This window comes from Chaetodon auriga, chromosome 1, assembly GCF_051107435.1.
Source record: "Chaetodon auriga isolate fChaAug3 chromosome 1, fChaAug3.hap1, whole genome shotgun sequence".
Taxonomy (NCBI): Eukaryota; Metazoa; Chordata; class Actinopteri; order Chaetodontiformes; family Chaetodontidae; genus Chaetodon; species Chaetodon auriga.
In genome coordinates, this window is record NC_135074.1 from 20,162,363 (window position 1) to 20,175,775 (window position 13,413).

At 41.8% G+C, this 13,413-nt stretch overlaps 1 protein-coding gene across 2 annotated transcripts in view; it reads left to right on the forward strand.

Annotated features, from left to right (window-relative positions):
- Nucleotides 1-2,306: 2,306 nt before the first annotated feature.
- The window catches only part of pde3b (phosphodiesterase 3B), a 42,920-nt gene continuing 31,813 nt past the window's right edge, over nucleotides 2,307-13,413 (forward strand). Inside the window, exon 1 of one of the 2 annotated variants that reach the window (XM_076728889.1) lies at nucleotides 2,307-3,325. In XM_076728889.1, coding sequence (XP_076585004.1) covers nucleotides 2,438-3,325 — 888 coding nt within the window. In that variant the 5' untranslated portion in view covers nucleotides 2,307-2,437. The remainder of the gene's footprint in view (nucleotides 3,326-13,413) is intronic. The other variant, XM_076728899.1, reaches the window with a different exon arrangement.

Here is a 13,413-nt window from a genome sequence, read left to right on the forward strand (position 1 = left end):
ACATCATTCAGATCCCTTTAAATTAAAAAAAAATATATAAAAGAAGACTGACTGTCAATTTCGTAGAATAATACGACACAAAAAATGTTGTTATGGTTGTCCACAGAATACAAGCATTGACTTTAGGCCAACCTGAAGTCTCTAAATGTTAACATCACTGTCACTAATAAATAAAAGAAAAAAAAAGATTTTCTCCTCATGGAACAGATAAGTAATAAGTGATTATAATAAGTAATATAAGTAATTCTTCTTCTTCTTTATCTTGTATATGGAACAAAAGGAGAAGTAAGTTTATTTAGTAATAATGGGTAACAGGCAGCAATGTTAAGATACCATCAGTAAACACTGACTGTGAGTTTCAACACTTCAACTGACAATGCCATCAGGTGTTTATGTTTAAGAAACATGTCAGATGACACCTCTTTACAGTCTGTGGTGACGCACTTTTAGTGGCACGGGCTCATAGAGTTCTTTGAGGTATTTCATCCAAGCTTGCTTTTCATGAATGCAAGCGGGCCTTCCATCCGTACATTTATAGTGTCAGTCAGAGAATGTGTCATACATATAGTATATGCATAGTGTCTTTTGTGACCTCAGACAACTGTGCCCAGTTTCAGAAAACTGAAAACCTTTACATTTTCACAGGCTTGATAGATTATCAGGCCATCATAAGTAACTCTCTGTTTGTATGTGTATGTGTGTTTGTGGTTAGTGTGTATAGGGTGGATTCAGGGTTTGTCAGTTTCTTGTAGAGGACGGGTGTTCTCTTTTTCTTTGCTGTGCTTTGATGAAACTGCGTAGCCTTTCCATGGACTGTTTTCACAGCGCACATTTTGACTTGTCATAGCAGCAGAGACACAGGTGTAATAAATTACATTAAAGATGGCTCTGTTGTGTTTAAGGGTTCCAGTAAGCCAGCACGCACGATGCAAGTGCTCTGGAATTGGCAAAACAGTCATCGTTAATATTATTAATTGCACCTGTTCTTTTTCTTCTGTGACATGTCAAAATTATGGCCGTGAAAAAACTTCTCTGTGGCAGCTCCAAGACCAGTCTGTAATGACATCACCACACAATCTGTCTGTCTGCTGCTGGGACTTGTTTAAGTTGATATGACTGGACTGGACAATATAAAAATAACAGGACGTTACATGAATTATGGAAAGGGGTTTTGTTTTCGGTTATGCACTTCTTTGTTTAAAGGAGCAATATGTAAGAGTTTTAGTTTTAAGTATTCAAAAATTAACTAAAACTATCAACAGGTTGTGAAGACATAACTGCACTACCCGCCCTGGTGCTTCAAGGTCCCAGTCCAGGCAGTCAGCCGATAGGACCTCTAGCTGCAAGTGTAACGTTAACTGAGCTAAGTAGCTAACAGCAGTTAGCGGTTACTCTGGTGATATGCTGCCCCCTAATTTTTTGCAGTATTTTGCACCTTTAAGTTGGCAGTTTCAATACTTAAATTCAGAGAGTTTAAAATTTTGTTGGCATGACCTGCAAACACAATGTTGTCCTTATGTCCAGATGTCAACATGTTAGCTTGTCTGTAGGAAGGCCGTTTGTATTTAGCTAGCTAGCGAGAGCATCCAGCGGGGCTTGTTTTTCTTTTTGCCAGTCATGAACAAAGGCTTTGACTGCATATTTGTATAACACTAAAAGATTTTAAACTATATATATTTTTTAAGTATCTTACCACTACTCAGCAGTTAAAACCAGTGTTGTTCTGATTCAGTTTAATGAGCAATTGTCCACTTTAAAAAGTTCATGGTGAACCAAACGATCCCAGAGCAACATGATGCCGCGACATGAAGTGGCAAAACTTTGAACAATTAATTTTAAGATTGGAGAAGACTGCTTTAATCACAGGCCGTAGAGTTAATCAGACTATGGACAAGCTAATTTAAAGCTAATTTAGAGTGATAAAAGGTTTTCAAAATTGTAACAAACTCTGCCACAGTTGACTCATTATATTTATTACTTTATTTCCATTTCAAACAAACAGATGAAAACAAACTAAAAACACATTTAAAATTAATATTAAGAAACACAACCTCACGCTTGAGGAATGCACCTGAAACAACTAAAGTACAACCATTCAGCTGTAGTGATATTTATTAAATGGGAACTTTGTGAAAGTTCCCCTCATTAACTGCAGCCTCGGAGTATATTGATTATGTTAAAACACACACTCAGGTCAGGATTGGCTCAGCGCTGCACAGAACAAAGCCCTGCGGTCTGAGTTGTGGCCTGTAGGCGGCGACAGAGAGCCCGATTTCTGTAAAAACAACATCTCACCTTCTTTCTTTAGTCCAAGTGCTGGAGCACGTTTGAGTGACCATGGAGTGCGTTTGCTGTCATGTAGTTCAGCGTTAATACGGCGTGAATATCAGAAGAGGGGGGACTTTTTCGCGTGGATACGAGGAGCCACAGTCGAGCCATGGCTGCACGGGAGGAAGGAGAGGTTTTGCACGGTAAAATAAGGCACCACGACGGAGCTGGAAGTGTAAACAGCTCAGAGGGCTTCAGGAACGGCTATGTGAAGAGCTGCGTCACCCCTCTCAAACAGGACCATCAGAGGGGATTTTTGTTTAACGTTTGCAGGTTTTGCAACGATGACATTCTGAACTCAAAATTGCTGAAGGTCTCAGCCCTGTACGTCGGCGCGTTTGTGATCTTCGCCGTTTCTTTTCTCATTTCTAGGAGCTTGCAAAGTGACTCGCTTTGGGATTTGCGGACTTTTTTGTCGGGCTTCTCCCAGTCCATCAGTCCTTTATTCAGCATAGGATGTGCTTTCTTCTTTCTGACGTTTTACCTGAGGAGGAAAAAGAAAGAGGGCAGCAAATGCTGGCTCGTGTCACTGCCAGCATCGTGTTACCTCGGGGATTTTTTGGTTTTGCGGTTTTTGCAATGGGGAGAGGACCAGCACCAGATGCAAATGGTGGGCAGGTTGTTATTCGTCTTGGGATGTGTGGGTCTGCTCACACTGATCCCCACTCTGAAACTCAAACACAGTGTCCTCATACTGGTGTTTGCCAGCGTAGTGTGGCTGGTTTCTTTCACAAGTTTGAGCGGTCTGCCCGCGCTGCTCAGACCGCTCTTCGCCTGCTTTGCGGGGGTTTCGGGCTCCCTGCTGGGGCTCTGTTTTGACCGTTACTACCCGTCGAGGGGAGCGCCGAGTGGGATTTCCACCGCGGAGGAAAAGGTCCCTGTAATCAGACCGAGGAGACGGTCCAGCTGTGTTTCACTCGGGGAAACGTCGACCAGCTACTATGGCAGCTGTAAAATGCCTCGCAGACCCTCGTTGCCCTGTATATCCAGAGAACAGGTAGGTCTTCCCCTGCAGGTCCGCGGCTGCTGATCAAAAGTAGGCCCGCCGATCATCCACAGCTCCCCCGAGTGCACATGTGCACCAGGGGACGAAAACACAGAGAAAAAGGCCACACAGAGCAGATGAAACTACACAAAAACATCCCCCCACGGTGCAAATTCAGCCTGATAAGTGAACTGCGTATTGTTGAAGGGAACACAGACCATTGAATTATGAATGACTTATATAGATTATTATAGGCTATCACAGGTAGAAGGCTATCTAACATCATTTTTTGCAGTGTGCTAAAAATATGAAGAAAGGGCTTTGTCCTAAAAAAAAAAAAAACAGCATTTCAACCAATTATCAGAAAGTGTGTTTAACAGCTTTTAAACACTGATGATCAACATTCAACACGCAGTTCTGTGCAGTCTGCTTGCCTGTAGCACTTCCTGCCGTCATGACATCAGTAACCCTGATCTCCATGTAAAAGTTTCTATATCAGATTAACAGTGAAATGTGAGTGTCCATCTACATCCTGCTACAACACAAGCAGCAGCAAAGCAAGTGATGAAGCCTTCACGGTCCCGTCTGACTGTAGCAGTCAAGCAGACAGAATGATGGTGAGCACACGCAGGGATTATTCAGTGTCCACAGGCCACATTCAGCTTGTGTTTCTTTTTGTTTGCTTGTATGCACAAGCCCCTAGGAGCTGTATAAAACCAGTCTGTTTACACACAGTAGCTAACAGGTCCAGTGCAAAGTGATGCTCCTTTCTCCTCTGCTTTAGTTCTGTAAACCAGTACACCTGTATCGAGTGGTACGCATTCAGAACGAACACTATCATGTTGCATACAATATGCTGTGGACAAAAAAAAAAAAAAAAAAAAGCAGAGGCAAGCTGTTGCTTTAATTTGTGTGCAGACAATGTGGACAAATGGCACCGGTATTATTTTTGCACAGTGCATTTAAGAACAAAACACGCAGTTGTGTGGTGGGTGCCGGGCCGTCAGCTCACACACATTGTTTCTGTGTCCTTCGAGCTTTGCTAGAAATGATAAGAGAACTAAAAATGTGTGTCCAGTTTGTCTCAGTTGTGTAATTTCCAGCAGTTGTTTTTCACTTCATTGTGTTTTTAGGCTATTAGCAGATTAGCAGTCACATTGAATTAGGCCTTAAACAGTGCATGGAAATTAGAATAGAAAAGCAGGTTGGATCATTCAGGACCATGTGTGACTATGAGCACAGACTTTAAACCTTTATTTCACTTTCACATTTCACCTTTCGCTTGATTCTGTGAGATAGACAATCATTTGAACTCAGCGTGCACTTAATGTGTTGGTGAAAATTAGGGAGAAGTAAACAGTCATATGTGGAGGCTGTCCAATGTCTATTTGTTTTTACTGGAAGAGGCAGATACTGACATCTGACATCTTGAACTAAAGATGAGGTGTTTTTGAAACCAAAGGCCTGACTTTCATCTGAAATATGTTGGTCCAACATGATTTGCAAAATTTAAATTGACTTATTAATTTTAAAAAAAAACAAAAAAAAAACAAGCAAGCAGTGTATATTAGCACAATTCCTTATAAGCATATTCCCATAGCACATTTATATTAGACTTAACTGACATCTGTTGTAGTTAGTTACTTCTCTTGCAACCTAAAACGTACGTCAGTGTTGACATAATCAGGGTCTTCAAGACGTCACACTGACTGCTGTCTTGAGTGAAACTGAATTGCGCCCCCTTTATACACCCGTTAGTTTTCCGACCTCTTTGTAGGCACATATACACATTAAAAGTACTACACCATCTCATTTTCAGTTGGAAAGTGGACACGGGACATTGCTTTTGATTGACAAACCATGTATGATTAAATTGGTAATGATGTCTTTAACTGCTACATTCATAATCAGGTGCTTTTGGCCTGGTGTCTGCCTGCCCCACATAAAACGAAGACAAATTTGTAAAATGTGTGAACAGAACAACAAAAAGTTGTGCAGAAGTGGTGGATAAGATGTCGTGTATGCTCGTGCCGTCTTATCAGCTGAGTATCTGACATCCATTGTAATCTATATTGAAAATGAAAAGATAACCCAAATTGCAGCCTGCGTCATCATCATCACTCTGCCCTTAAAGACGTATTTGGCAACCCTCTCTGCCAGTAAGCGCTTATGTCAAAGTCAAGTTTTTCTTAGTGACTAAAGGGGACAAACCACATGAAGGCCTGGGACCGACAGTCAGGTGAAGTCAAGTCTGAATTGCCGGTTAGTTGTGAATGTTGGGGTAAGAGTCTATCTTGGTGTCAAATCTGTGATGCAGCTTAATGCCAACCTGTCCGGGGTGCTGTGCCTACTGCATGCTGGGATAGATCTTACCTTCTGGGATCGTATGGTGGCCTACAATATTAATTGTGTGCCCCAGAATGTAGATATGAGCTGCCGTAGATGTTCCTGTGTCTTAAAAAGTAGTTTTTACTGAAGATTCTGGAAATGTCTGAACTTTTCTTTACTGGGTTTGATAATCAGGAAATACAGTTGGTGAAGAAGAAAGTTAAACTGAACATCAGAAAGAGTCTTTTGTAGTAATGTAGTATAAACAAGGATGCACAGATACTGGTTTGGTGTATTGGTCCTTTACTGGTCCAAATAACTGGATTGGGTATCAGCGCCAAGTTGGCCGATCTATGGACCGATCTGTTAAGTTCTACGTTTATGTGCACGTATTACATCATGTGTCTGCAACGTTCAGGGAGTAGTTTCCCAGAATACAGCTGCTTATATATGCTATCTATGGCTGAGGATGCTGACATTATATTGGCTAAGTATTCTGGAGCTCTGGTGTTTATCTTGTGGGATTATAACAGTTGAAGTCTGGACCATTGAGCAGTATGTGGACGTCCCCACCAGAAGGGAAAGCATGTTGGATTTGTGCTACGGTAACATTACTGCTGCATTTCATGTCCGTTCATAATGAATTTAAGTCTTGAAACTAAAGATATTAGAAAATGTTGCATTCAGCCTTAAGGAAAAGGCTTGTTTTGTATTTATTGTCAGGTGCTTGTTAAAAAACACTCTGATGTGGCCTAATACAGAAAATAATGGCGCTGGCAGAGGACATGCCATTTGACGCTTTTACATTGTGAAGTTCTTTGCCTCTGCTTCATAAATTAAGGCAAGACACTACAGGTGAAAACATTGTTTTTTCATGCACAGGTCAATTTTGAGATTTTGTGCAATTTTGCTTCCATAATATGTCAGACAGGTGGGAAAAAGTAGGAGTTTATTGTCATTCAGATTTTTACCTGTAGTGTCTTACCTTAGTTTGATGGTGACACTTCTTGGTTCTTAACACTTAATGTTTTGAGACTCAGCTGTGTGCTGTGTGGACTTTGAGGGCTCTATAGTTAAAGTAAGAAGATTCAGAATTTTTCTATAATTCATATTTTCACCCATCATGAGAGTCCTTGTCACGTTTTACAGTATGTTCATGTTTGAACTGTGTGCGTTCTCCTTTACTGTGGGTGCAGACTTTTGGCAAGTCGACACCTCTGTGAATATTCAAACTAAGAGTGCTGGTGCAGACGATGGGCCCCATGGCCTGAGAGGCACCGGGACCAGAGGTTGTACATGTCCAGGGTGTGTGTGAACGTTGGCAGTAAAAATAGTTTGCTTGTTTCTGTTCGTTAGGCTTGATATTTGTAATGTACAGAAGGAATTAAAGGGAATTAAAGAGCTGCAGTAGTGCATGTAAGCAGCTGAGTGATACACAGGTATGAATATGTTTTTTACATATTCAGCTTTTCAGGTGTTTTGTCCCATCCCATCCCTCTGAAAGTATCACCTGACAGAACTCTAAAGATGTTATTTATTATTATTTAGTGGGCAGTGTAGACAAACGACTCGTTGTTTTTGTTAAAGGTACCGTAACAAGTTTATGGCCACTGGTGGTGCTGTAGAGCAGCACTTTGACAAGCAGGTTTTTGTCTTATTTATCTTTGGTGTTTGAACAGCATGCACACAAGGCTGCATGTGCATGGCAAAAATATTTATCGATTGGGCTAATGAGGCTAGTTTAGCTCCTTTTAATGTTTTCAGGACTGTAGTAGACCAGCTGCTAGCTCGAGCTGCCATAAGAACTTTGTTTACGTCCGGACTTTTCTGCCCATGTCTTTGAAATTACAGAGAAAAAGAGGCGACAGTCCAGTATGTTTACAGCTGGAGGTGGTGGTTCCTTCGGCCCATCAAGGCTTCCGTAGTTGTTTTGTTTCCGCAAACAACTCTTCTTTTAAAGTATCTGTATTTTGAGAGAGTTTAATTTTGAAAGGCTGAGTTGAAATGAAAGCATGTTAGAACAAACACCAAAACGCTGATCGGCGTCATTGATCACATACAGGTTTAGACCACCGAATTCAAATTCAGCTGCCTCGTTTCACCAGATACTGCTCCGTGTACAGCTTCAACACACTGACGTCAGTCTCTTATGTTACTCCTTAAGTGTTTTTTTTCAGCGTGAGTATGAGTACGACATTGTTCGATTTGCACAAACCAATCAAGCTAATGTTGTTGACTAATGTCGAGTTTTAGTTATTTTTTAAAATGCTGATTTTATATCGTATAAAATAAATCAAACTGGCGAGTTGTAACAGTGAGTCATAAAAGAATCGGTGCTCAGGATTTACAGACTTTTCTGTTTTCATGTTACTCTACAGTCACGTTATGAGTCAAAAGATTTCCTCATGATTCTTCAGTTTCTCAGTTTTCTTGTACGTGACGTTGTTCGTGCACAGTGACAAGCTCAGTAGCTGAGCACGTCTTTTTATTGTAGGCGTGACCCTTAAATGTGCAGACTGAGTGGGAAGGAAAACCCTTCATGGTTGCTGCCGTCCTCGTCTTCACCATTAAACACAATGCATTGAAGTGCTGAGACTGCTCACTTAGAAACGATGGAACAGGACAAAGGTTTCTGTCTCTGGAAACGTGCAAACATGATGGCATTTTCACATGAAAAACACCATAAACACCACCTTTTATGCAGCCTCGGGGACAGAAATGTCTCATTTAGCCTGTTCCAGTTTCAGTTGATGTTAATCTTTGCTCAGATCATTTCAAGTGTCAGTTTTGGGTTTTGCCTCAGTAACTCAAGCCCTCTTGCACAACCAAAGCTTTATGGATTGACTGCAAGTGCCGGGGGTCAGATTCACCGAATCCTAGATTTATTGCATTAACCGTGTCTCTCTGTTGTGCTAAATTCTTCTTCAATAGGATACCTAAATAGGTCAGTGAATTGTGTAATTGTGACATGGTGAAGGAGCCCTGTAAATCTGTATTTGCTAATTTTATTAGGAGATTAGTCAGAAGGGTCACAAATTGAGACCCGGAATTTGGTTAACACTGTCTGCAGGTGAGAAATATATTAACAGAAATTTGTGTTGTATGTTTGGGTGCTGAGAAAAATTTATTTCAAATTGCTGTTTTCCAAAACAACCTGAACGGCAACCTGTTCTCCCCAAAAATGATGTCAGCATGTGTCTCTCAGACCCGGTCAGTTTATTTTTGTGATGAAGAGAATAAAGTGGAGATAATATTTTTTAAGTAGGATTATTGCATTTGGGCTTTCGTGGCAGATATCTAAAAGCTCTACTTCATGAGTAAGACCTTGGAGGCAGAGCTGGCAGGGCAGTGTTGAATTCAGGGAGAAGGCCCTCTTTTTGTGTGGTTACCACTCCACGGGGGCAGGCAGGGGTAAATAATACACTTAACTAACCCTCCATTCAGGCAAGAACAGAGAAGCAGGCTGCAGAGAGAAAGGTTGGAAGGGAGAGCAGTGAAAACGCAGAGCAGCTCTCAGCTGTCACGTTCGCTTGCTGTAAAGCCATGTGGAATGATATAACATTGACGTCACAACCCAGTGACGTAGCACAGGGTGATTGCAAAGAAGAAAAAAAAAAATGCCAAGTCTTATTAATCGCCCTGTAGAATATAGTGTCTGCCTCCAGCAGTGATGAGAAAGGGAGAAATCGTCCGTCGTCAGGCGATGTGCAGCACAAGGTGGAGAAAGTTGCCACGTAGAATTGTACTACAGACCACTTAGTTTATTAATCCAGAGAATCAGACCAAGCTGGAGGCTTTTTAGGTTTTCACTCTCCTCTTTTCCAAAATAATATATTTTCCTGTTGTGTAATGTGATATTTTTTGCTGAAGATAAGCAGCATTTTCAAGCTGAGGGCAGTAAGTGTATTGACGTAGTTATACCTCGTCAGTATTGCAGTAGTACAAGGAGAAAGTAATTGGTGTAAAATTGAACAATACATTTGTGGTTTAGTAAAATAAGCTTGTGTGTGTTGAAGGATCAGTACTTACAATCAGATTTAGCCTAAATGTAAAAATACATATTTTAAAATGTGGTTGTTTTTTTTTTTGTCGATGATCTATTGAGATAAAATCATGAAATTACATCTTATGTACTTTTTATACTGTTTGCATCCTCATCTTCTTTATCTAAATTGTCTGTGGAGATGAAAGCCTCCATGCACTTAGTGAAACTGTCTGCTCGCGTTCTCGCCGTTGATTCACTGTTATCAAAACTAAACCGCTGTCTGAACGTGTGTTAAATTCAAGACGAGCTCTGTGTATGTGTGTGTGTGTGTGCGTCCGTGTGTGTGTGTGTGTGTGTGTTTGCACAGTTCAATTTTATTTTCCACTGTACAGTAAATCCTCCGCATGCTGGCGTCTTTCTCAGCCTGATATAAACACAAATAAGTCCCTCTTACATGATTAAATGTATAAAGGGTAATCAGGTTTAATCTTATTGGACATGCTGTGCCACTCTGGATCTCCTGCGTGCTCGAGATGCGTCCCGAAACCTGAAGACAACGCCGCCGTCTCAGTTTGCACTGTTGCTCATATTCTTTTTAATAAAATTAGTCCATTTTTGAGCTCAGCCTAATTTTTTATTTTATATATCTTTAGTTGGAATAGCTTCTGAGGGCATGACCTGAAAATAAAGGCCATTAAATGAGTGCTGTTAAAGGTTACGTGTGTGTGTGTTGTGTGTTTTTATTTTATGGACACTTTAATCTTGATATTATCAGTGCTGTGGACAGTTTCTCTCAGTCCACGAGGAAGGAGAGACAAACAGCTTTTATTAAGTGTTAAGTCTTGCATTTAATTCATAATACAGGTATTGATTCAGCTGGACTTAATTAATTTCCAGATGACAGATTAAATGGAAATATGGCCATCTTTAGTGAAGCTGTCGTTAATGTGGCTTTGAGCTGATTGTCAGAATATTATTCTGTTTGATAAAATGTGAGCTGAGCTGCGCTGAGCTGTTGTTTAACTGAAGGCGAATGACGTGTGAGGCTAACCCCCGTGTTCAGGAGCTTGTGTCACAGTAGCGATGTGAAAACCAAGATGTCCTCATTCATTGGTGCCACAGGTAGCTTTTATAGCAGGTGAACGTTTCATGAATGCCCAAATCAAGAGCTGAATCAGCATTTATGAATGTTCCCTATATTTGTAATTAACGCCGTTTCAGGTGTTTCCAGCGCACATAATAATTTCTTTACTTTGTGATTACAATTCGGCCTGCTGTCCCTGGATCCGGATGCAGCGGTGCGACAGCTTGTGTGAGTTATATCCTCGTCTCGCTCCCTTTAATGTCTGAGCTAGTTTGCATAGCTGCTCTGAATTTTTCATTGGCGGCGGCAGCTGCAGCAGCAGCAGCAGCAGCAGCAGCAGCAGCAGCAGGGCCGGTAGAAAGGGTTAAGCCGAGCGAGGTGCTGCGTGTTTGGCTGACTGCAGAGTGAAACAGGATGCAGCGACTGCATTGTCAGCCTGCTGGTGTGAGTGCAAACAGATGAGGAAATGCTGGAGCGGGTACTCCAAAACTCGGGTTACCCTGGAAACGGTTTGCGTCATGATCACCAGCAATTAGCTTGCAGCTCTTTAGTTTTCATGATAGGTCTACCAGAGCTTAGCCTAATGACTCTGGTGTCTGAAACGACACCATCAAAAGAGGACTCACAAAATATTCACAGATGGTTTTGTTTTGCGTCGTCCTTTAACATTTTGTTTATGAACTCGTCTATAAATGACTATTATTTGAGGACATGGTGAGGGTTCAGGCTTTTTTGATGCTCTGCTTTCAACTGCCTGTAAAGAGCTGTGCAGTGTGTTCCCTCTTTCTTATTTTTCTCTAATGAGCCTTGATGTGATGTCCTGACCTCGTCTATCTGCTTGTATTATTATCTGTACAAAGCTTATTTTGTGGCTGAGTTTGTGTTTTGTTGAGGCCCAGAATGTTGGACTGGAGTGGGAGGGTGCCAAGCCACTGCCATCAACCGAGTTTGGGCTAATTAGACCTTTTTCCCCTCTTTGCAACTGTTGTATCAGCCTCCCAAACTTTGCCCGTTGCCACCACACATGAGAAACTGGCAAACGCGAAATGGCGAGATAAGATAAGTCATGACAGAATGTTCCCCGAGCTGCCGCGGTACAATCAGGCTTTTTTTTTTTCAGTTTGGGAATTTTAGGCGACCTGGACATTTTTCCGCACGGGCTCGTCTCAGATGATTTTGATTACAGCACGGGGTTGCCAACAATGCAAACATTTCAGGTGGCTGAGCTTTTAAGTTCAGGATGAGGTTGTTGAACTCTCCATGTGCCGACTGTTTGCTCAGGCCTGTGACAGGGCCAGAGCAGAGGGAGTCAGAGCATGGCGAGGTTTGGGTAAATTAGTGCTGTGACATAGACGGTGTGCGCCCATGCCTAAATTGTTGCTGTGGGAATCGAAGCATGGATAAATAGAGGTGAGGGATGTAGTAAATTTAAGTTGTGTTTTAATAAGTACCTAGCATAGCTTTTACTGCCTGTTAATAGTCTCTAGACGACTTTATTGATATAACATCATCTTTTCCTTCAATATGTCTTGAAGCTTCATGTGATCCTTTGAAGGGACTGCCAGACGAGGTTGATTTCAGCTTTTTTGTTGCACTGAAAATTCTTCCAAAGATCTTTTTTTTTTTTTTTTTTTTGCATTGCTTTCTCGTCGAAACATCACACAGCAGCCGCTCCAAATTTTTTACTCACTTTCTGCCTCTTACTTCTTTCCCCCTTGTTTCATTCTCTCTATCTCCGCTTCTCATTCTCTCTGAATTTCTTTCTGTCTCTCTCTGTGCGCCTCTTTTGAAAACGGTGTCAGCACTGCTGCTTTTACACCAAAAGGCTGTTGCTAAGTGACGGCTGACGTCAGCCGCAGCTACAGAGGAGGGCTTGTGTGTGTTTAGCAGCTGAGGGCAGATCCCACTGAAAAGGGCAAAACTGAGAAGCACTATTAGTCACTGCAATGAAAACCCGAACTTCAACCAACGGGATCGCCATTTCCAATAACTGTGCACAATTTATTCTGAGTGACTTATGGTAAAAGTAAATCTTTCAAAGTGGAATGATGAGGTTTGGGCAAAAAATATTTTTTTTTTTTATTTTTTTTTTTTTGGAGAAACTGCTCCCAGCCAATCCCCACCCCCTTTTCTTCACTTTTTCTTTAGTCTGTCGCTGTCTCCTTTTCTTTCTCACTTTAACCCCCATCCGCCCCTCCCCCAACACACAAGGGCACACACACACAGAGGCTCAAATGCCAGACACCCCCCTCCCCTCCCTCTCTCTGTCCCTCCCTCCCTCCCCTTCCCCTCACATAATGTAAGTGAGATTTTGTAGATAGATTTTGTGTCTGACGAAAGCCTCTGACTCCGAGCTTCAGTGTGATATCTCCCCCATCCGGCCAAGGTTGCTCTTGATCTGCTTGCCATTGTTCAGTGTAATCAATTCCCAGGGACCTGTATCATCCCCCCCCCACCCCTACGCCCCCTCCTCCTGCCTTTCTCTCTGCTGTGACAGCACACGAAATTTGACCTGTTAGAGTGGACCAAACAAAATGCTTATCTACATTTCAAGTTAAAATAATACTGTGCCGTAAACGACTCATGAACCCTTACATTGCTCTTAGTTATCACTTTGCGAGAAGTACGTTGCAGCGCGATTTGTCTTGTTTTGTCTGCGTCGAAGCTGCCAGACTGAAACAAAATAATTTGCTTGAGCACACA